Source organism: Papaver somniferum, chromosome 8 (genome assembly GCF_003573695.1).
Source record: "Papaver somniferum cultivar HN1 chromosome 8, ASM357369v1, whole genome shotgun sequence".
NCBI lineage: Eukaryota > Viridiplantae > Streptophyta > Magnoliopsida > Ranunculales > Papaveraceae > Papaver > Papaver somniferum.
In genome coordinates, this window is record NC_039365.1 from 145,719,685 (window position 1) to 145,744,701 (window position 25,017).

General features: G+C 34.6%; 2 protein-coding genes across 3 annotated transcripts; both read left to right on the forward strand.

Moving 5' to 3' along the window:
- The first annotated feature begins 9,762 nt into the window (after positions 1-9,762).
- LOC113303354 (uncharacterized protein YpgQ-like) lies at positions 9,763-14,934 on the forward strand. Of its 2 annotated transcripts, none has more exons than XM_026552386.1 (8): positions 9,763-10,053; positions 10,232-10,262; positions 10,449-10,467; positions 10,661-10,758; positions 11,863-11,961; positions 12,941-13,113; positions 13,469-13,560; positions 13,938-14,572. In XM_026552386.1, the coding sequence occupies exons 1-7, from the start codon at positions 9,892-9,894 to the stop codon at positions 13,553-13,555; spliced, it is 669 nt and encodes a 222-aa protein (XP_026408171.1). In that variant the 5' UTR covers positions 9,763-9,891; the 3' UTR covers positions 13,556-13,560; positions 13,938-14,572. The 2 variants fall into 2 exon arrangements, with proteins under 2 accessions (XP_026408171.1, XP_026408170.1); XM_026552385.1 differs by lacking the exon at positions 13,938-14,572 and adding an exon at positions 14,591-14,934 and having other exon boundaries at positions 9,764-10,053.
- A 702-nt stretch (positions 14,935-15,636) lies between these two features.
- On the forward strand, positions 15,637-17,769 carry LOC113306534 (cytochrome P450 86B1-like). Its single transcript, XM_026555462.1, has 2 exons — positions 15,637-17,027; positions 17,108-17,769. Exons 1-2 carry the CDS (start codon positions 15,783-15,785, stop codon positions 17,519-17,521), a joined length of 1,659 nt encoding a protein of 552 aa, XP_026411247.1. The 5' UTR covers positions 15,637-15,782; the 3' UTR covers positions 17,522-17,769.
- The last annotated feature ends 7,248 nt before the right edge of the window (positions 17,770-25,017 follow it).

The following is a 25,017-nucleotide window of genomic DNA, read 5'->3' on the forward strand; positions in this document are numbered from 1 at the left end:
ACTCGTGTTATCCGTTGGATGATGAAATATCGACGATTTAGATATGTTCACTAAATCCGGGTCGCCAGATACCCACATTGAAATCAAACACTTCCTTAATGCTTTTGTTAGTTTCCGCTCTCCGCTCTCACACGAATTTTTGCTCATTCATCCCTTTCTCAATGAAATTTTTGTAGCAAGATGTGATTTAATCATTTTTGTAGCACGATGTGATTTAATCAAATTTAGAAATCAGAGAAGGCTTAATCAATTTTCTAGCTCAAATGAATCAATTTGCTACAAAATAAAATGAATATAAAATTAGATGATGATAAAAGAAATTAAAAGCTTCCCCACTAATAACATATGTGATAAAAAGCGTTTGATTAATCATTTTTTAGGCAGATTAATTGAAATGTTACTATCACAATAACTACTGTTATACTTCAAAATAAATAAATAAATAGCTTATTGTTCTTAAACCAAAATTATAGTCTCACCAATCTCTTCAAGTGAGAATAATGTAAGATCTAAGGTCAAAACTCTAGTGATTGACATCAAAAAGAAAAGTCTTTGCTAATATGTAGAAGAACAATATCGAACGAAAGCCTCCTTCGATATTGAAATGTTTTCAAGAACTTGGGATTACTAATTGGTCACCCCATAATCTTATTAGAACTGCTAATAATCCTAAAGTCAGCTGATAATTTTTAAAAAACTGCTAATACATGTATAATCTATCTTGATGACTATTCCAAATCCGAGATTGATGGTCGAAAATCTAGATTCTTTTTTCCGGTTTGGTAGGGAAAAAGGAACAAATTTGTGAGCGAGAAGAAAGAGAAAATGGATAACTGTCAAATAAACATTTGAGTTTACTAAATGGGCATCGTGTAACCCGAATGTGGATGGATCATATCTACCGTCTCTATATTACCATCTAACGGTTAACACATGGATGTTAAATCTTGTTAAATTTGAGTTCGTCAACGCCTTCCTCTTAATTAAATCCATATTAAATTATAAATCCAAACTAATTGTAATTCTTCTCTCATTATTCTCACAAATTTACCAATTATAAATCCTGAGTCTTTTTTTTTTCTTTCAAAAAATCAAACTAAGCCCAAACTATTTTTCTTAATCCATATAAAATTGTAATTATAATAACTAATTTTAATTATATATTCCCTTAGAAAATCTCCACGACAACACCAATCGAGGTGGAATTAAATACGGTTGTGGTTCTTTTCCTATAATCCTTCTTATAAAACTCCATAAACATAATTTATAAGAATATTATCATTTAAAATGATGTGTTTTTTTTTCTCAATCATGGTTGTATTAATATTGATTGAGGGTATTAACTATTCTTCAAATTCATCAATTATATATGGGTTTTACATAAACTTAATTATGAATTTTAGGAATTTTGATAGTTTGTTTATGGGCTATATATAATATTTGTATATAATTTTATGGGATATATGGACAATTATAAATAATTGTTTGGTTAATTAAATCACTTATTTTATACGGGCTATAAATAATAAATACATGGGCTACATTCAAGAGAAACTATAAAAAATTAGAATCATGACTCATGAATTGCTGCCACGTGACGCTATGGGTTTCATTTTCTTGCCAGAGATGATATGCTTTAAACTGCCTTCTTCTTGCATCATCATATTCATATCTTGATCATCCACCACAAGAATGGTCATATTATTACGAATAACGCAAAGGAGCTTCCCCTTGTTTAGAAGTAAAAGTTTTATGCCATCACAAACAGTCATGAATTTTGGCAGTTCTTTGCTCAAATGAAACTTTTCGGAGAAGTCGATATAATTATACACCTGCGTGTAGTTTTTTTCTTCCAAGTTTTAAAGTCTCACATCCATCTTTAAACTTTGGTAGCAAGATGGTGCAAATAGAGTAAAATATTTTTTCTTGTTTACGTCGGAGGTGAAACCTGCCTCTAATACCTCTTGGTAAGATCAGAATATGATGTAGTTAAGAAGGATTTGATGATAGTTAAAAAGGAACAAGATATATAGGTTTACAGAGGAACCCTTCCTCAAAGTAAAGGCTAACATAAGGGTAACCCTCAAAACAACACAAGTATTATCCCTTTTATATAAAGTACAATCGATATATATCCTTCATTAATTGGGCATATATAATATATGTATATATTTGTTGTTGGATAGACATAAATAACTTGCCCACTGCTAATATAGCATAACACATCTTAATCCTAACTTCTACTCATCTTAAACTATTGCTCTATCAAAAGCCCACAAACAATGAACATGACAAAGACTCAATAGGAATTCAAATATTGACTAAATATACGTTTAAAGTGTACCGTAACTGCATCACGTTGGAAAAAATTATAATACCAGGTGATAAAATTAGACAAAAGACTGCCGCAATCTTGAATAATGTTTGATTACTCAATCTGCTTGCTCTATTTTCCCATTAATTTTATTGACCACTTTTTGGTTATTACCTTCCACATGTAAGTGGTGGTTCAGACTTGTTTTCAACATTTACGTCCAACAAATATTGATATAAATTAAAACTTTATAAGTGTTGGTCGAGATGCAACTGATGTTTATAAGATTTTTTAAATTATGGAAAGTGAGTTACTCATAGGCCATTAAGACTTTATCCCATCTAAATTATCTAATATGGGATGAAAGTTTATGCGTCGGGAACAAAAAAAAATTGATCTCACAAGAAAAAGAAAAAAATGTAGACGATTATTGTCAAGTAAAAATTCAAATGGAGTACAACACCAAAGCTGTTAAAATTATTTGTACTTGATAATGAAATGACGAGAGTACCAACTACACCACAATCATCAACCCATATGACACACACCTTGCATGATCTAATATAGACAGAGACTGTCGAGAAGATAGCAACTACAAGATGTTCACTTGGTATATAATATAAGTTTAGGGTGAACGAACTATGGGATCAAACCATTTATGATAATTAAGCAATAATGCAGAAAATAAAATAAAAGCACACAACAAGATTTTGTAAACGAGGGAACCGCAAATGCAGAAAAACCCTGAGACCTAGTCCAGTTTTGAATACTCTCATAATTAAGGAGTTATACAAAGAATACTACCAACTTCGTATAGTTGAGACCAAGTAAACTAACTTCAAGTTACCTAGTTCCTTCAGTACCCCTGTGCCTACTACTAATCTGGTCAATGCACGTGAATCCTAAGATAGAGCCCATTATCTTAAGTTGCTCCACCCGCTGTGAAGAGTTTAAGCACTCAACTCCTTTGAATCGTATTTCGAAACAGTAAAGGACTAAATTGTATTTTATAAACGCTCTAATAATCTCAAGAAATAAATCAAAGATATATATTAAGTTAAACAAAAAGGCTCTTCCATTTAAACTAATAAACTCCCTTATTCAGTTTAGATCAACCATGATCCAGATTATTGAGATAATCAAATTTTAGTTTACAATCTATCAAATTCGGATCCTGAAGAAAACCGCCAAATGATAGATCGTCGATCTACACAACATGATATGCATATCAAAGATAATCAAACTCGTTGGATCTAAGCCAATCAAGTGTGCACGATGTATATCACAATGATCAGAAACCGATAAGAAATCTTATTGTCTTAAAATCTTCAGTCTTCAATGTACCTGCATAAATAACTTGATTCCCTTATGATCAATCACGCACACAACGGATTCTGTTAATAATGCATGATCACAATCTTATCTTCAAATCTAAAAACATATTTGAATGTTATCAATCCTTGATCTGGTTCGAGTGACCTTATATCAGAGAGAAGGACCACGTAATAAAGAAACTAGTGATAATCAAGGTTCAACTACCGTTAATCAATCAAATTAGTAGCTGAAAACTAAAATAACAATATGATTCTAGTTTCCCACGAACACTACTTCTAGACGCTTCTTGATCCTATAAAAGTATTTAAAGCGCGAATGTAAGAGATTTCGCCTAATTAGGTTACTCTCCTTTCCATAATAGTATTACGAATAATATTATTAGTCGGCTATCACACTGACTACAAAATAAAAGTGTGTGTGTCAGGATAAGTTTATAAGAAGAACAAACTTCACTATTTATAAACCAGGGTAGTTTGGACACCAGGAAATTTCCATAATCGAAAATATCAAAAGATATGCAGTAAATACCAATTTTGTTTTTGTTTAATTCCAGATAATATCCAACTAATATACCGAAATATCTTATGGATGAAGACTCGATATTAGCTAGCATACAAGTATACTTTACTAATATATCTTCCATGGATGTGTTTACTTACTGGGAAAATAAAACATATAAATTCGAAAACCTTAATAAAAGATTCTCAAATATTTCGGTTTGGTCACCTTGAGTATCAAGGAATATATTGAACAATGAAATAATAAGATTTTAGCATGTGTTCAAATTACTTATTATGTTGATATCTTGAACTTTTCTAAATATCAGACCATATTCCAATATTCACACAAACCCTAAAGTGTACATGAAGCTGGAAATATGTTTTGGTATTAGGGACCGGTTCTCCAAGAGATCCCCAATAGGGATCTGTCCTATTATAAATCCCCAATAGGAATCAGACCACCAGATCTCTGTGATTCCTTTTCGCAAGTTTACTTCCTTAAACTCATGCAGTAAAACATAGTTTTCTAGGCACGAAATCATCTCAAAGTTAAATACACAATCTAGTAACAAGTTACAAAGATAGTGTTTATGTCGCAATTACGAAGTTCAAAACATAGACGTCATACTTCGCAATTCTATATACAAAAGTTGTAATACAACTTGTATATTTTTCCTTGACACTTTGATCATAATGAAATGATCAAATCTCTAATACTATAGATTCATATGTTTTCAATATAAACGACTTGAAAGCAACATACACAGAAATGGAAACAAGTCAAGTCTTGTATTATTAACCTCAAACAGAAGGATGACGTGTTCGTTGATGTCGATATGTCTTCAGGTTATTCATAGTAACACGAGTTTGTCTCAACATTTCTAGACTTTCTAGTTTATCCTAACGAAGTTGATCTAGTAATCTAATCAAGCATCCTTGAGTTTTGGAACTAAAGTATGACAACAAAACTTGACATATCAACGCTTGGTGGGTTCAACCGAGCAATAATCTAACATTCCCTACCCCCTTGTCAATTCTAATGACAAAACTCTATTACATATATGTAGAATACAAAAATTAAAAGTTAGAGATATGACATTACATAACAGTCTCTTAACTTATTCTTCATACGCTTGATTCCAAGTTTCAATAACACAATGACCTACAAATATTCAAAAAATAAATACAGATGTTGAAGCATTTGAATAACAAAAAGCTCTACCCCACCCCCCCACCCCCCCCACCCCCCCAAAGGAAAGCTACGTATATATAAATTCGAACATATTTGTTATATATTCACTTTCGTAGTATGTAATACTACACATCATGATGATATATTTCTCCCCCTTAATCAATGCTTTACTTTTCATTTGGATATATATTTTTCAACATGTATATCCTTTCTCAGTGATTATGAGTCAACGAATACTCCATATATGTCTCCCCCCTTTTGTCACAAAAATGACAAAGAAACGAAAAAAAAATACAACAAATATTTCGAAAGGACCTTCAAGTTCATAAGAACATGATACAACCTATAAGAGTCAAGCAATAAGGTTTAACATACCACTTTTGATAAGCATCACCAAAACCAAAACTACCAAATTAGTTTGTTTTAGCATCTTACCAAGGAAACAATTATCTGAAGTAATTTTCCCCTGTTTTGATAAGTTTAAACTAGGTTAAATGACAAGTTTTCTTATCAGGAACCGATTAGACTTGAATAATCGTACCTTGTTTGGATAATGCTAAACTAAGATCAGAGTTAACTTAGTTTTTCTTATCAGGAATCAATTAAACCTCTTTTTGTTAAGCAAAAATCAAAAATAGAATTGACTTAGTTTCTCTTAAAATCAAGTATACTTAAAACAATTGAATCTATTTTTGTTAAGCAAAAACAAAAATCAGAATTGACTTAGTTTTTTTTAACAGGAAACAGTTGTACCAAAACAATTATACCTTATTTCGTTAAGCAAAAGCAAAAATCTAAACTAACTCAGCTTTTCTGTTACAAAAAATAATCGTAACCTAACTTCGATATTTCAAACTAAGATCTGAATCGATCTAGTCACACATCAGGAAAGAGATTATCAAGAATATTTTTTCCCTCGGTTTCAAAAACCACTCACCCCACAAACATATGACGCTTAAGCACAATTTCTATATATAACTCTTCTCTATTGTTTGTTATTCCTTGCAAAAAAAAAAAAAAAAAAAAAGAATAAACAAAAAACCAAACTTTACCAAAAAAAAAGGTTGACAAGATCTTAGCTATTACCTTCCAAAGTAAAAAGCTAAAACCGAAACTCATATGTACACTAAATACACAACTTATGAAAAATAAATCGACAATAGTATAGTCGTGACTTCACAGATGAGTTAATCAATATTATCTACTTATGATCATTTGATAAATCAACCCTAAAGGATAGATCTGAAATCTGCTAAACTAAAAATTCACAAAATCATAAGAGATAATCAACATGGATCGAAATATTAAGGTTAATAGGGACCGAAAGTTAATCTCATACACCAGAAGCAAATTAATGATTTTCTCGAAACCCAAAGGAATATAATCTTCTTGAATGATTACCAATCCAGATTCAAGACTTACAAGATTGTCACTAACTTCCTCCATTTCCTTTCGCAAGTCCTTTTCCATATTTCGAACTTCATAAAAATGATATCTAATTTTAGTGACAAATTCTTAAGGTGATTATCATTAAAAGATGACAGATCTTCACAAGGAACATCATTGCTTAGATCTGGAGCCGGATTTGATTCACCATCAGATTATTTCAAACGAAGTTTCTTATTAGGAAACTGAATAGTCCAGACATTTTCAACTTTGTGAGAATTACAACTACAGGTAGACGTTATGTCAATTCCCTATGAAATGAAATGTTACTCTCATTTCTCTATTTAAGAATTAAAGTTATCTTAAATTTCTAAAAAATGAATATATTCCAAGAATATATTTTTATTAATATAATAATATTGCACCAACCGAAAGTAATTATTCAACAATATTCACATTTTTTTCTTAAAATCCTTTACATATTTACAAAAAGATCCTTATCAGTTATCGAGAATAAATGATAAGATTATATCATTACAACCACTAGGTTAATTTATCTTGAGACTCAGATTTTCAGTTGTTGATCAACTTCTCTTTAAAAACAATTGCTTTCTCATAGATCTCCTCCATTTGAGAACTTTTTATGCCTGAATTTTTGAGTTCTTTCCTTAGTTTAGAAATAAGATCCCGATACCCTGTATTCAAGTTATCTATGTTTCTCATTTGGTCCGTCTTTGCATTATAGTTAACCTTAAATCGGATCATCGATGGATTTTTCGATTCAGTTTTACCGAATGAACGTTGTGATTTGTGTTTTTGGGACTTGAATTGACACTGTTTCTAATGATGTCCCCATTGTTTACCTTGAAAACAAAGGTGCAAACATAATTGGAGTACATTTCTAAGTTTTAGTAAAATCATCCGACCTTTTCCTTGAATGTTTCTCTGGCTTGTAAAAAAAATCTTGGCTTGATTTATAGGAGTAATCATGAGCATTCTTTATATTAGAATTTACTATTTATAGTTTCCTAATTTCATCATGACAACTATCAATGTTAATACACACGTTTCTTCTTAGAATATAGAGAAAGTTCGGATTTCTCAAGTCTTTTATTCAACTCTTCCTTGTCACTTAGATAGTATAAACTTATTTGATCGGGTAACTATTTTATTCGTTCAATTTCATATTCCAAGGACTACGAGTTGAACTCATCGTGTGTATTTAATGTTGATCATGAGTCAGGGTTGTAGTTTTTAGCAATAGTTGCAACATATTCTGTCTAACAATCTTGATTGTTCTCGTCAGGAGAATAATCAAGTGTTGCAGTATATACATTTCTCTTCTATCGATTATCCTTAGTAGGACAGTCTGGAGAAATATGAGCAAAGCCCTTACACTTGTACCATTGAGGAATATTATCGTCATCATTCCATATGTCTTCGCTTTTGGTGACAGGTTGTTGATTCCTAGCAGTTACAAGGCGATCTCTCTTTCGATGACTCTATAGTTTTTTAAACTATTGAGTAATGAGAGATAAATGATGATTTAATTCAGCTTTCTCTTCATCATCTAGAGCCACTTGATCGTTGGAGTTTTCAGGACTTAAAGTCTTGAAATGGCTTTGAATGTCGTTCCTGTATCTTTTTATTTCTTAGACAAAAACTCACGATAAAAAATCTTTAATTTTCCAACAAGTGTACTTCTTGATAAATACAAAATATTACTGGCTTCAATGATGACATGTTTCTTAGACTCGTATCTAGATGGTAACGATTTGAGAATCTTGCATACTATATTTTTTTTCAAAAATAATCTTTCCTTGAGAGAAAGAAACATTGACAATCTCAGAGAGTGTAACATGAAACTCCTTAAAGGTATCATTGTCATCCATACGAAGGCTTTCCTAATCATAAGTAAGAGTTTGAACCGTTTAGTTGAACACTCATTTATTTAAGTTCACAATCACCTCAGAATAAAAACAATTCAGTATCAACAGCGAGAGCGAGACTATAATTTCCATAAAACATCTAATACTTTATCTACATAAATGAATTTTGAGGATTCTATCACGCATAGTACAAATGGAAATAATTTATGGTTATAAGATATTGAAAATGCTAATTGGGTTCGGATTTTGGTTCAGGTTCATGTGGGGTTTATGGTTTTCCAAATGTGGGGTTTGTTGGAGTTGAATAGGGAAGTGAATAACAATGCCTGATAAATATGTTTGCCACATGTGTAAACCTTCTTAAATAAAAGTTCAAATAAAGCTAAGTCTTATAGGCGAGATTGAGCTGCTAGATTAGCAGAAAAGTGTTGCGGTTCAGAAGAAAAAAAATGTTGTCTATTTGTTAACACTAGTTCTCTCTCCTAGCATTTGCTCGCACTTGAAGCGGTAGCGAGATAGTAGCGCTAAATAGTTCAGCGCTACAAAAATTACTTTTTCGCTGAATGGTTCAATGCTGGGCGATTTAGTTTTAGATCTGACGGCTAAGATTTAAAGCGTTGAACCAAACAACGATGGGCGGTAGTCCTAACTGAGGTGGACCAATCTAGCTGCTAGATTGGCACTCCCATAGGATTTAGGCTAAGTCTTATGGGCTAGATTGAGCTGCTAGATTAGCAGTTAAGTGTTGCAATAAAAAAAAGTGTGGCCTATTTGTTAACACTAGTTCTCTCTCCTAGCATGTGCTCGCAGTTCAACTAGCAGCGAGATTGAAGCGCTGAATGGTTCAACGTTCAAAACGTGACCTTTACGCTGAATGATTCAGCGCTGGGAGATTAATTTTCTGATTTAACGACTGAGATTTAAAGCGCTGAACCAAACAACGCTGGACAGTGATCCCGGATGACGTGGACTGCTAATCTAGATGTTAGATTAGTATTCTCATAGGACATAGAAAGTTGCCCTAGCTGACATGGACTGCTAATCTAGCCGCTAGATTAGCACCCATAGGACTAAGCTTTAGGAGGTAGTCCTGACGTGGACTGTTAATCTAGTTGCTAGCACACCATGGGACTAAATCGGTTGCAGGAGGATTTCTTTAAACCCCCTGCTACAAAACCCGCCGGGAAAGAACAAAAGAGCAGCTACATATCTATCTTGAATTGATTTAGTACTGAAATCAAATTCCTGATCGTTACTTTTTTTTGATCGTCAGAGATGAGTGAGAGTGTAATAAGCAAAGCAGAGAAGCTGGTAATATCATCCATGAAAGCAAACGATGCATCTCATGATGCTTCGCATGCTTTGAGGGTTAGAGATCTTGCTCTCTCTTTAGCAAAAGAAGAAGGTTTATCCTCTTCCCTTGATTCCATGGAAATAGTAAGTTCAAGAATAAAAAACCTAATTATTTCTTCTTCTGCATTCTATTTCTACTAAGTTAGGAGTAACAAAATTAGGGTATTTAGAGGCAAGCAAAAACTATAACCTGATTATTTCCCCATTCCATTTTCATTTTTCTGTGAAATTAGTTCTAAAAAGGGTATTTATCTTTGTTAAGGTTGAACTTGCTGCACTTCTCCATGATATTGGTAATTCCTTTTCTCCCTCTCTTGTTAAGGTGGTTACATTTTTCATTTCGTTTTTTCTATGTTAATGTTTATCCATTGTGAGTTCTTTAAATTGATTGTATTCCTCTAAGGGATTTTACAAAAATACTTTTATTATTTCATCTTATGATCCTCGGTTAATTGCTAATTTTGCGCTCTTTGTTGCAGGAGACTACAAGTATGTGAGGTATGCAATCACTCGGGCAGTTCTTCGTTTCAAGTTATCTCACGTTAAATGATTGGAGTAGAGTCTGCTGTGTGGATGTCTCTTGTTTGATTTCATTTGCACATTCTGTTCCTTTTTGCACTTCACTCGTTTCAGTTTAAGTTTTTTTATCTTGTTAGTTTCCTCTTCTTCTTCTTTTTTGTATGTACTCTAGAGATCCTTCTGAAGAAATGATTACTGAGAGGTTTCTTGAGGCAGAGAATGTTGAGGAGAGCAAGAGGCAAAGAATACTAAGTATCATAAAGGGAATGGGTACTGTTCTTTACAAAGCTGTCCTGCATTTCCATGTGATTTCAGTTCATAAAGGTTCTTTGTAACTTATCGTGCTAGTATCATTTTGCTAGTTGAAATACATGCTAGTATCAATGAGCTTTTTGTAGTTTATGAAATGTCGGGCATCTAATGCAGCGGGGTACAGGAAAAAACAGTCATGTAGTACAAGTGAGGAACTCTAGCAGTATTAGTCTTTATAATTTTGAGATGCTTCCCTATTAACTACGGAATCTAGTCTTTTTTTTGTTCTACTATTAGCTAGCTCATGAAAAAACAACTTAAAAGTTTAAGATACCTTACGGACCCAAGCAGAACAGAAAACCATCATAAAACCTTGATGATTTTGTAAGCGGAATCACCTCAAACTTAGTTGATGTATATTTATGATATCCCACTAGACCCTGTGTTCTTAAAACAGTTCTATGACTCTCTTTCTCCATCTTCAACGGTTGATTCTTAATGGCAGAAGAAGTCCTCTATATCTTTCTCTAGCGATTCCCATACAGGGTTCATTCTGACACTAGTATTTGCTTTGTTTTCCCCCTTCCCATTTTTTTCAGTACTTCCATATGTATATCTCTATCGTACATGGCGACGTATCTGTTGCACTTCAGCATGGATGGCTGATAAACACTGTTCTGCAAGTAAATGATATTTGAAATTCTTTAGGCCAGTTGATAGCATATCTGCAAATTCAATTTTCAGTTGGGTTTTCTTAATTGATGTGGCTATGATTACCAGTGAGTTTTCACTTTTCAGTTTTTTCAATAGGTTATGCTTGAACATACACCATCCATCTAGCTAATGGAGTCGTACTAACAATTATTAATCTTGATCAGTTTCTTGTTGATATTATTTATTATTTATTTTTTATTTCTTGATATCCCTGATGTTGACCTTTAGTCTAATATCTCATGTTGTTTTTGTTTCAATTTCGCCACCTTCAAAAATTTAATCTGCTGCCATGTAATGTATGAAAATATCCTATGTCAAGGTTCTGTGGTTAATAAACTTGATATCCCTGATGTTATTACTCCTTTCCTTTTTGATTTTTGGTTGAGAACATACTCTCTTTTAATTCAGGTTTCAAGGAGGAGCTTGCGGGTAACCAAAGTGCTGAATTTTCTCCAGAGTTTGGTGTCGTCCAAGATGCGGACCGTCTTGATGCAATCGGAGCTGTGGGTAATCTCTTTAGTCATAAAACGTGGAGGACATACTCATTGCATGATAACCTGGTTTTGAAGCAAATGGGATTCCTTCTTTACTTAATTACAGCTTAGCGGATTAAGTGGCTTCTGCCATATTTCAGCCAAAATATACAGTTGCCTCATTTTCCAAGTTCTGTTTAGGTTAGATGTCTACCTTGTGTTTAGCAAAATTTCTTATTAAGACTAATGGTGTCCAGATATTCTTTATAGGTGTGGATCTAAGTAGGAAGCAGTTAATGATTGATAAAATATGTAACTCAAGCATTGTTCACTCCTTTTGCTAGTTTAATGAATCTTAATTTCATCCAAAAAAGAAAAGATGTCTACCTCGCATGAGTGGCATGTATGTGGCATGAAAGAGCTCTCAGTACTAGTATTACCATTAGTTACCAATTGTGTCGATATGTATCCTGCATGTCTGTTGGTCCTCCGCTTATCCCGTGTGTTGTGGGGTTAGTGGGGTTATGCTCAGTTGGAATAGAATATCTCACCCAGCTGACGGAGAACCCTGGCATAGGGCTTATCTCATTTCTGATGTTGCATGAACCTTTTACTTGTTCTGGAAAACCATGTACCCTGGGCAGTGGCCGAAATTGGGACAATAGCTTGTAGAAACTGGGAGAGAGGTATTACACATGACACTACCACTCTAGGAAATTTGTAGCTAGAAAAGTCTTATATGTTGTTGTCATCCTTCATAATCTTTACTGTCCTGTTATGGTCTGTCAATTCATCCAGAGCCCAGAGCTGGACTAGGCTTCAAGAAACCTAAGAAGTTCTAAGAACTGGGCAGGTAGAATTTTGTCCATTATATAACCTTTGTGTGGGTGTATAGTGTGTACCCTAAATGTTAATGATGTAGGTTTCTATATTGTTATCGTGTTTCTATTTTTACCTAATGCGCAGTATTTCTGACTTTGACCCTCAAATTCTTATCTCTATTTTGCATACAGGAATTGCACGATGCTTCACATTTGGTGGAAGTAGAAGTCGTGTATTGCATGACCCTAATATTCATCCACGATTAGATTTATCGAAGGGGCAATATATGAATAAAGCCGAGCAGACTACTATCAATCATTTTCATGAAAAGCTTCTTAAGCTGAAGGACTTGATGAAAACAAAGGTACATGACTTAAGCATGAATGGCTCAGATTGTAGTAGCATCCATCCGTATGACTATCTTTTTCTCTCGAATTTAGTGTCCTGATGATCATTGATATATCTGCGAATTGTTAAACCTCATCCCAATTGTCTAAAGACGTGCACCTATAAAGACGTGCACCTACAAAATGTAGTTCATGTATTTTCATAATTAGAAGAGTGGAATGAAGCTAATCTGGATAATTGATGTTTTTCGGAACTGGCTTACCTTGGCTCCTCAAGAGAGTCTGTAATCAGTAGGTTTAAAAACAGAGCTTGTTAGCCATGATGTGCAGCAGCAAAAATAAATAACGGTCTCACACTTATACTTATTTCAGGCTGGGCGGAGAAGAGCAGAAAAAAGGCACAAGTTCGTGGAGGAGTTCTTAACAGAGTTTTATGAAGAGTGGGATGGAAGATCTTAAACAAGGTAACTTACATGCCTTATGTGTCTAGAATGATAATACACTCTTATGCAACCTTGGGCTCTGAAGTGCTGATATTTGTTAGGATAATCTCTTCGCAGTCTCAATTTTGCTCAGTTGTAGATGTGTGTCAAACCCTTGACTTCATTACCAGCTAGTTAGGATGTGATACGTACAAAATCCTCAATTCTCCTCCATGTAGGGACCACAGAGGGAGGTGTAATGATTATCTAACTGAAACCAACCTTAGCTCGCCCAGTACTCCGCCAAACTTCCTATTCTAATACAGCTCATGTTGTAGCCTTGTAGGGTGTCTTCTTTACTACAAAAATGTTAAATCCATAAGTTATATGAAAATGGAAATAATTTAATGTTGGAACAGATTAATCTCAAGGAAGGAACTGTCACTCTGGAATCTAGATTTTTGGATGCATTGATGAATCTTATGAGCCACCATTTTCAGATTAATCTCAAGGAACGAACTGTCACAAACACATCTTTGTAGGAAGTTTGGGTGTAAATAGTTTCAACCTATAGTAAGAATTTTGATCTCCTTAATTCCTCTCTTTTATGATGGTAACAGTGTTAAGGACTTGACGGTATTTCTTTATTTCACTTGGTAAGTTTAATCTCAAGTTTATCAGTCAGAGTTAGGTTTAGTAATCCAGGAAAACTTCTCCTTTCTTGTCACCAACTTTAGTTTATCTAAGTTTTTGCACCTTAATCATGTATGCATGGATTTGTATGTTTTTACCCGAGTGGTTGATGAGCAATATTTACTGACTAGGGCTATATGCACGAAGTAACCAAAATGCAAAGAGACCAAGAAAATTATATATCAGTTTGATAGGAATTAGGTGTGAAGAATTAGAGGTTTGCAAAAGTGGTAAAAGAAAAATTGAAAAATTTATGCAACTTGGGTTAGTATCAACAGAAACTGCATGTGTTGTGCACGCTTCACAAAGTATTTTAGGTCATGTACCAGCGAAAATGGAGTAATTTTCTGGATAATGGTCGCTTTTATTGTGTGGACAGGGAGAATTTTTTTTTACGCCATTATGTTTTAGCAAAAGGGCAACTGAATCATCTACAAAGCACAAGAGGCACCATTAATAACAGTTGTGGGCTGGTGGTCGAAGCAATCGCCTAAATGCCATCTGGTATTACACTGCAAACTGTAAAGCATGCAGGATGATGGATGATGCTTCCATTTTATTTTATTTTGGAATCAGAAAATCAAATTGTGTAAATTTATAGCTGATATAACTAATTTGTTTGCTAGCTAATTGTGGTTTTAGATACTGGATAATGTTTATACCACCTCGAACATAAATCGTCTGCCTGATAGACAGTATTGACTGGAGCTGGGAACCTTGGAATAATTTCTCTTTGGCTTCATGTTAGAAAATATTTTAGAGTTTGTACCAGGAGAAGGAACCCAAAAGGCCAAAACTGTTTATTCCAATTTTAACTAGTAGGTAGGTGGTTTCACATTTGTTTGTGTACAAATTTGATTCCTCTGAGTCATATCTTATTTAAGTTCGGTGTCATTTTTGTTAAGTAGGATAGCCCTTGTGTTCATTGAGCTGGTTAGTCTATTAGCTAAACTTTGACACTTTTTAAGTTGCATACCTCATCTCACTTAATGCTGACCTAGGCGCTCAAAAAGAAAATCAAATAGTTAGTTTTCATGGTTACAATTCGAGTTATATCCCGTTCCTTCTATTCCCGTTGCAGCAACTAATAATCAAACAGCACATTTTGAAATTTTGTGACAGTTGCACTACAGATCAACTGTCACACCAACTTCCAGAAAAGAAAAACCTTAGAAAAAGAAGTAGAAGCATTCAACAACTAAAAAAAGACCCTCCATTCATATACTAAGATAATTTCCAAACCATCTCAAAGACTTCAACTCATAATTGTCAACTGAAAAAAAAAAATTAGTTTAAACTTTGGGGAAAACCCTTGGCTTCAAGAAACCTCCATTTTTTGCAAAAATTATAAAAATTTACAGTTACACCTCAAAATTTTCAGCTCACCAAATTAAAACTGATAACCAAAGCTAAGCACGCAAGGAACACAAATTGCACACATTATAACACATGAGGACAGTCACACCAATTGTCCATGTACTCAAAAATACATTCATGTATCCCCTGTATTATCTTGAAAATTCGGGTTAACAAAAGTTCTTTCATCCTTCATTTCCTCTCCATTAAAAACTATGAATCTTACCAATCAAACTAGCTTCTTCTCCGGGGAAGTCGCCGGAAATATAGGTTCTGGGAGTATCTTTCTTTTACCAGAGATCCAACTCCTTGAACTTTTTGTTGCCATCGTGTTTTTCGTAGCTATACATTCTCTTAGGCAACGGAGACGCCATGGCTTGGCTGTTTGGCCATTTGTTGGTATGTTACCTTCTTTGTTGATTGCTGTACACATACACACTGATATCTACGAATGGCTTACTGATGTGATTCGTCAGCAACGCGGTACGTTTACGTTTAGGGGACCTTGGTTTACTAGTCTCAATTCTGTGATCACAGCCGATCCTCGAAATTTAGAACACCTTCTTAAGACAAAATTTACAAATTTTCCAAAAGGTGAGTTCTTTCGCAATAATGTATGCGATCTTCTTGGAGATGGGATATTCAGTGCGGATAATGAGACTTGGCGTAGCCAAAGGAAGACTGCAAGTATTGAGTTCCACTCATCCGGGTTCCGGAAGTTAACTACTGAATCATTGAACGAACTTGTTCATGCTCGACTTTTACCTGTCTTGGATGAATTAGTCAAGAATTCTGCCTCGGTTGATTTACAAGATGTTCTTTTAAGACTAACTTTTGATAATGTCTGTATGCTAGCATTTGGTGTTGATCCTGGTTGTCTTGGGTTAGGCTTGCCAGAAATCCCATTCGCCCGGGCCTTTGAAGATGCAACAGAAATGACAGTTTTACGTTTCATTATGCCATCCTTTGTATGGAAAATCATGAGATATCTGAATATTGGTTCTGAAAGGAAACTTAAGGAGTCAATATGTGAAGTAGATAAATTTGCAGATAAAGTAATTCGTACAAGGAACAAGGAACTTTCATTGTTGGATCAATCTACCGACAAGCCGAGGTCAGATCTTTTAACGGCGTTCATGAGACTAAAAGACGACGATGGAAAGCCATTTTCGCAGAAATTCTTGAGAGATATCTGTGTCAACTTCATTCTTGCTGGAAGAGATACATCATCAGTTGCATTAAGCTGGTTTTTCTGGTTGGTTAGTAAGAACCCAAATGTTGAGAAACAAATTCTTGAAGAAATTTATGGTATTATTGGGGAACGACAGAACTTCGAAGTGACGGAGAATGAAAGTACTATTGTGTTCAGGCCCGAGGAAGTGAAGAAAATGGAGTACTTGCAAGCTGCGCTTTCAGAGGCTCTAAGGCTGTATCCATCTGTTCCTTTAGACCACAAGGAGGTAATCTTTTTCCCTTATCCATGCCAATTTGCACTATATTAATTTTACTAACTGGAGCATTTGGTTTGATGATTAATCAGGCAGTTGAAGATGAAGTGTTTCCTGATGGAACAATTCTGAAAAAGGGAACCAAAGTAATATATGCAATTTACACAATGGGAAGAATGGAAAGTATATGGGGAAAAGATTGTCGAGAATATAAGCCAGAGAGATGGTTAAGAGATGGACGTTTTATGAGTGAATCCGCATATAAGTTCACTGCATTTAACGGCGGTCCAAGGCTTTGTTTAGGAAAAGATTTCGCCTACTATCAGATGAAGTTTGTTGCAGCATCAATTATTTATCATTATCGAGTAAATGTGGAGAAGAATCACTTGGTGACCCCTAAGTTGGCACTGACTATGTACATGAAACATGGTTTGAAGGTGACCCTTAACAAGAGAGAGGATATCATGCATCCATCTGGCAAACCATGCAATAAAGTTCAATCTTAATTAGCGAATCGAGCTTAGCTGTTTCGATTTTGGAACTGATTAAGAAGTATATAAGATTATGTTTTAGTGTTGTTATTACAAGTATCTAAGAATGTTTGTATATGATAATAATTTGAAAGTTGGTGTTGTAATAGCAATTTCGGTTCCTGCGTGTAGTAACAGTTTGAAACGGTGTTGGGGTTTATGTATACAAAAATGGGGGTTCAATCATGCAAGTTTCACTTGTAAAGTTGTCAGGTAGTTATTACCCTAAAGTAATAAGAAGTGTGCAAATATCATGAAACAACTAACGATCTTGTGGTAACATGTATTTATATGCATGACAATTCTTTAGAATCTAGTAAAATGACTTTCACGTATAGTTCCGTGACCAAACAACTCAAGATGTAGATGTTCCATCTATTCATTATTTGTGCGTGCATTGAGTTGCTTTACAAGTCTTAAAACGGTGATGTGATTCAAAAATTTGCAATTACTTTCTGTTGTTGATGGTAAAAGTAAAATTAGTCTTAAGATATCTCATTTTCAGATTTCCAGGAACTGTTGAATGATTTATGAAGAGACTTGGTTTTAGGGCTACAAGAGAATTTGAAGGGGTAGGATCCGTTGACATAGTTATAATGACATAATCTTGACATTTTAGCGCCATTTTCTCTACCGAACTCAAATGGCAATAAATTTGAATCTAATTTTTTGATGACATATTCTTCTTATAAGTCTCTACACTCCCACCAAGAATGAGAGTGTAGAGACTTACAAGAACCATGTAAGATGTTACCAGGTGATTTTCACATGATCATCTTTTGACTTTCGTCAAGAATAATGATGAACGTGATTAAAGCAATATGCTTCCCAACACATATTTCGAGAAAGATATAATCGAGTTAAACTCAGCTCGAAATATCAAATGTGTATAATGTAAAGTCTATATAGTTATATGACTTTGTCTCAATAGGAGATGAATAGAATAGACTTCTGAGTAATATATAGATGAGTTCAACTCCACATACCTTTTGTTGATGAAGTTCCACAAGCTCCCCTTAGTAGTTCTTCGTCTTCAATCGATGAGTTCCGTGAAGTCTAAAGCTCAACTGCACATTCTATCCTAATCCAAGACATAGCTATAAGTAGACTAGAAATTAAAAATTATAGTTTTGACAACTAAACTTGACAAACAAGCTTGAGATAGCAACGCTTGCGAGTTCGATCGAGCAGTGCTCTAACACTTTCCATACGAAGTACAAACATGTATAGTGTATACGACTAGGTCGACACAGATTTACCAAACTATAAAAAATTAAGTGAACCTAACCATAGAAATTGTATACTCTAATTGTAGATTACAATTGTAACTTACAGTAGATGTCCTACAAGCTGTAATTTACAAAACTTAGTCGTAAATCACACTATAACTAGTATTTAATGAGCTACAATTATGTCTTCATTTATATACACAACCCTAGGACACACTGTAACTAATAGTGAGTAACCTATGAACAAGTCATAATTTATAACCCTAAATGTTGATTTGTTTTTGCAATTACTATGGTTTGGTCATATCAAGCGTTCAACAACAAGAATCAACCAAGAGGACAAAAAATAAGAGATTGAACAAGAAGTAGAACAAGAGGAGATTCAAGAAGAAAAGACATAAAAAGAAGAGGGTGAATAAAGGTGAAGAAAAAAATTTCGCAAGTCCACTTGCACTTATAGATCCATTGAAAGAGAAGAAACCGAAGAAACCTTAGCATAAATGCAAGCATATTGTTGCTAGCATGCCTAATGGGGAGCCAGTAGATGTGGCCAAAATCCGATTTTCCTAGCATTTTGTTGGAAAGTTACACTAAAACAAAAGATGAAAAACAATCAGAGGTGTTTTACTTCTGACTTCGAGGCTCTAAAAAAAATTTTATAGACAATTATTACGAGCCTCACGATCAAATTGATGATAACAACGCGTATGTGAAATAACGCCTTCATGATACAATGAAGCCATATAATAACGTAATTAAATTCGAGGTTTGTACCCCTTGATCTATACAAGAACAAAAGAAATTAGATTTCTGATGATGTTTAGAGAAAATAAAAAGAATCAAAGAATTTTGGTGTTGTTGAATGTGATAACATCTTCACTACTTAAAAGGAGGTTTCATGTCCATTGATGATGTATTTTCATCTCTAATAGACACCTCCTAGAGACCTCAATGGTGGAATATGGGAAGAGACTTGTCTGTTCAAATTTGACTGAAACTTGAATTAGGTCGACTATAGCCGGGGGAAGTTGGAGGAGGTTGCCGTCTCCTGAACTCCACTATCATAGCTAAAAACATATTTGAAAATATCCAACATATTCAAGGGTTTCAAAGATTTTTGAGATGAAGGTAATAATCTAAAATTATTAATATTTGATTGTTGTTTTATGTATTATGTTTTTTATTTCACTTTTGAGAAAGAAATACAGAGTGAAAACATGATTTTAGGTTCATTTTCTTGGAAAATATTTCTTTAACTATGCCTACCTAAGTTCTTTTTGATTAGGGATGATCCTGAATAATTCTTTTCAAAAAAATATATATTATGTTTTTGAATTGGTCTTTTTACTTAAATATTTTTTCTGATTTTTGTAGGATCATAAGAGAGATGTTGGGAATCTTAAACACAAGAAGGTGGGGGTATTGGCCATTGAGTTGTGAGTGTGATGCGGTGATAAATATAGTACAAAATTATGGGATATGGTTTTCCAATGAGAATATATTTGTTATGGTAATATGATGTTATTTATATATTTGTCTTGAGGGAAAGATATACTTTCCTGAAGCAGATACATTATCTCTCATTTTTCTAAATTTATAATATTCCCAATGATGTTGCTCGACATGCATGTGGAGAAGAAAGTTGTATGAGAAATCTAAGGGAAAAACTTTCCTTGGGAAAAGAAGAGGGTACTTATCACACCACCAACTTTTTGGTTTAAATAGGACAATGAACATATGTAGTATTTTAAACAATTAAAAGAAAACTTTCAATTCGGAAAGGTAAAAAATGCACACGCACCTAATAATTTTGTTAACAATGAAAACCACAATATGTAGAAAAACCATGGGACCTAATCCAACCTGAACACTACATTGTAGTAAACCACTGCAAACACTAGCCTGGTATCAAACTTCTGACTGGAATGTAGTGTTTCGCCTCTAACAGATAGCTTGTTGATTTTTTTCAGAAAGATATTCAATTAAGGAAATGTAAATTTATTGGCATATTCAAAGGTAAAGAAGATATCAAGAAAAACCTCAACAATTAAGATAGCTTACACTCTTCAATGGTTGCAGAAATTCCTAATCGATTGTACCTCACAAAATCATTCTAAAAAAATATATAAATCTTGTGGAATTGCAAAATCTGGGACGAAGAGAATTTTGTAATTTTTATCAAGCTTATTCATTGATTGATGATTCTTTGATGGATGTATAGCATCATTCAAACTATGGACCTATTTTCTGTTGGATTCTAGCTATTAAAAGAATGAAAAACTTTGTTATATTTTTGTTCAAGACATGCATCACTATGACACATGAGTATTTGATTATATGTAGAAAATAATAATTTTTAGAATATTGATCCAGGAAACTAAACCAGAGGACAAATGACAAAGCTATTGTAAAACACCAATAAATATATAACGGGAAAATTGAGAAATTTCAATTATTAGGATTTGATTTGAATGTGGACATAAGATTTCAATATTTTAAACAGTAAAGTAGGTTTAGGTCGAAAAGACAATAAGGCTAATGGAGTTTGGATAGGTTTAAGTTTGACCATAGTCAAGATCAAAGAGTTTTCTGGACCTTACTTATAATTTTAAATAGTCATTCTCAATTATTTTAAATCTTGTTTTTCAATAAGTCCCTTGTAAAATCTAATTTTTCATTCATATCAACAAAATTTCACTTTATTTTAGTTGTTACATGCCAATTTTCACGCCATATCTACAAAATACTACCTTCGTCTCATTATTAGTTAACCTACTTTATGGTATCCATTAACTATATATGTTGTCTCATATAACAAAAAAAAATCTTATAAATAAAGAGGTAACTGCTAATTAAAAGTTGTATTTTTTATCGTGTTATATGTTTTTTTTTTATTCCACGAGCTAGATATTAAATTGAACGCGCAATTGGGGGATATGGAAACTAATTGGGGGATATGAATTACTTCCCCCAACCAAAGGTGTCTGCTAAGGGGTGTTTTTTGGGGCAAAAATACTAAAACACCCTTAGATTAATTAAAAACATTATGAAAAGACTGTTATACCCTTTTCCTAAAACTTAAAATCTAAAAACCAAATCAAATATCCCCCATTCTACACCATCAGTTCCGTCACACTCGATTAGGGTTAGGTTTTGAAAAAAAAATTTCTTTCATCTTCCTCTCCTCTTCTTCATCGTTTTTCATACTCTACGATTAATCGTTTAATCAAAAATTTCTTCGTCGATTAAAACTAACCCATAAGAATGCCTCCATGAAAGAAATCAAATGCCCAATCGAAATCAAAATCGATTGCTCAACAGAAATTAGAGAAAACGCTTGCTTTGATTGCTCAAGAGCAAGAACACGAAGAACAAGAGTTATCGGACGATCAACTACTCAGAAATATGGCTTCTGTGAGAAGGTAAGTCATTTAAAACTGTTTAATTAGTGTTTCAATCGATTTGTAGCTATGGGTTTAGGTCAAAATCGCGAAACCCTAACTGAAACAGTTGAGTTTCGGTAGTTCCGGCACTCAATTTCGTACGAATAACACACCGGAAATCAATAGCGGCATTCAATCTAAGATGAAGACCACACCGGTAGTCAGTTCCGGCATCTAATTTAGGTTGAAGACCGCACCAGAACTTAGTTTCAGCATTGTATTTAGGATGAACACCACTTCTGAACCTAGTACCGGGATTGATTTGAACTTTTACGAGTACGCCGGTAGTAAGCTTCTAATAAACAGAAAACCCTAGGATTTTGTTATTTGTATTGTCGTACATTTTAGGTTAGATTCCATGCCGGTACTAGAGTTTTTGTATCCAAAAACTTTAGAACTACTACCGGCATCCTCGACAATTTTCTTTTGATGCTGATACTGTATTCCGGCATTTGTTTTTATTTTACGTACCTTCCGGTACTGGTGTTTTCTTATCCAGGAATTTCTTATAGTGTACCGGCATCCTAGAAATTTATTTGTCAATGCCGGTAGTGACTCCCGGCATGTAATCGTCTGAATTTACTATGCCGGTATTAGCTCCCGACATGTTCGATACTTTTTTTCAGTATGCCGGTAGTGATGATTCTATGCCGTAATGTGGTGTATATATGCCGGTATTAGAAATGAAAGTTAGCTGTCTTATATTTATTTTGTGCTTATTTTGAAATAGATTTAAAGCAAAGGAGGCTAACAAAGGAAAAGCTAAAGATGCTGTCACTAAGAAAAGAAGGAAGGATGGTCTTGATACTCCTCAATCTCTGCCTCCTCAAGGGAAAAACAAAAAGCGTTTGGGTGCTAATACAAGAGGGGAAATTTGGGAGAGTGGTCGTGATCGTAGTAAAACCGGAGCTGTTGAGGAGGAAGATGAGCAAGATGAGAAAGATGAAGAGAAAAGTGAGGAGGAAGATAATGAGATTGATCCAACTCAATTAGAAATCCAAAGCCAAGGAGTAGTGGAACAAGGTGGTCCAAGTCAACAACCCACACAAGGAAAGGGGAAAGCCAAAGGAAAAGTAAAAGTTAAAGGTTCGCACCTTCCTCATGTTGATGACATGATGCCCGACCTTGATCGTGGTAGAATTTGGGGCGCATCTTCTTTTGATCCGGGGTATCTATTTGGCTACAAGGACTCGTTGGCTCGTACTATATATCAGACCTATGTAAAAAAATTTATCTCGTGCATATGTATTGTTTTGTATTTATGCAAAATATCTTAATCGTATTATCTCCTAATTGTAGGATCATAAGAAGGCTGTGTGTGTTTGCCGAAACCAAGCCGCGGCTCATTAGGATTTGTCTAAGGAGCATGAAGAGGTCCAAGCAATAGAAAAGGATTCTGGTCTATACCCTTTGGTTGAAAATAATGTGAAGCCAGATATGGTGACAGTCAATTGCTTCGTCAAAAGGTATCATGGTGAAACTGATACCATGCACTTCCCGTTTGGAGAGATGACCTTGATTCCTGATGATGCTCAGAACATTCTAGGCTTGGATGTTATCGGCAAATCAATTGCAGAACGAGACGATCATTCTTTTGAGCTAGAATGGAATAAGTTGCACGAGCTTACTAACAAGTTGTTTGGTTGGGATTACAAAACTTCTGTGGAAAGCTTCTATGTATCTAAGGTTAGTAGGACAAAGACCATCAAGCTGACCCTGCTTAAGAAGAAGTTTAAAAATACAAAGGAAAGAAGTTTGAAGGATGGATGGGACCCCTCAAAGATTCGTTATACAACCGTTGCGTACCTGTTATTCATCTTTGGCACTAGGGTATTCCCTGACACTAGTAGAAACAGGGTTAGTGCAAACTACCTTCAGTACTTGGATCCGTTGGAAAAGATCTTTACCTATTCATGGAGCACCGTGGCAATGGCACATTTGATGACGGAGATGAGAAGGGCCTCTAAGGCGGTTGCAAAACAATTTGTTGGGAATTTCACTCTACTCCAGGTATTTTTGTTTTTAAACTTATGTTCTTATTTATATTGTTCACATGTACCCTTATCATGAATTTAGAAAAAAATTTACTGATTTTTATATGTATCATTTTCACATTTGTATAGGTGTGGGCTTATGAACATTTCCCAATATTATTCAAGGACAACCCCTTCTTGAAGTTTATTCCCGTTGATGACCCCGAGGAGCCTAGAGCCAAGAGATACGAGTTCAACAGCCATCCGAAGATCGGTAACAATCATCGACTGGCAGAAATGAGATTGGCTCTGGACGCGATGACTACCAAAGATGTTGTGTTCGACCCTTACAAGGAGTCTAGAGAGAACCGCCAATACAAGTGGTTTTATAATGTTGCACTTTACCAAGGGCCTTTGTTCCACCCAAAGGGATACGTTATGGCTGATCCTCGACGTGTGATGCGGCAACTTGGATACAAGCAATTACCTAGATGCATGACAGCCTCTCATGAAAGGTACATTCTTGATTTTTCTCAGTGCATGACAAGTTCCACAAAGTTGAGGGTAGAGTATGATCCAACTCCAGAACCAACACATTGGAGGGACAGGGAACCACGTCGTTTGGTAGATGCTACTAATTGGGAGCTTGTGAACAACGGTGATGAAGCCGACCCAGCCTACATTGATGATTACTTGGAATGGTCACATTCTTTTGTCGTGCGCTGGAAGACGTCGAAATTCCACCCCAGAAAAACCCTCCCGTTCCAACTCCTATAGAGGCACCACCTACGATGACCTGACTTAATAAGACCGTTGGATTGCTAGTA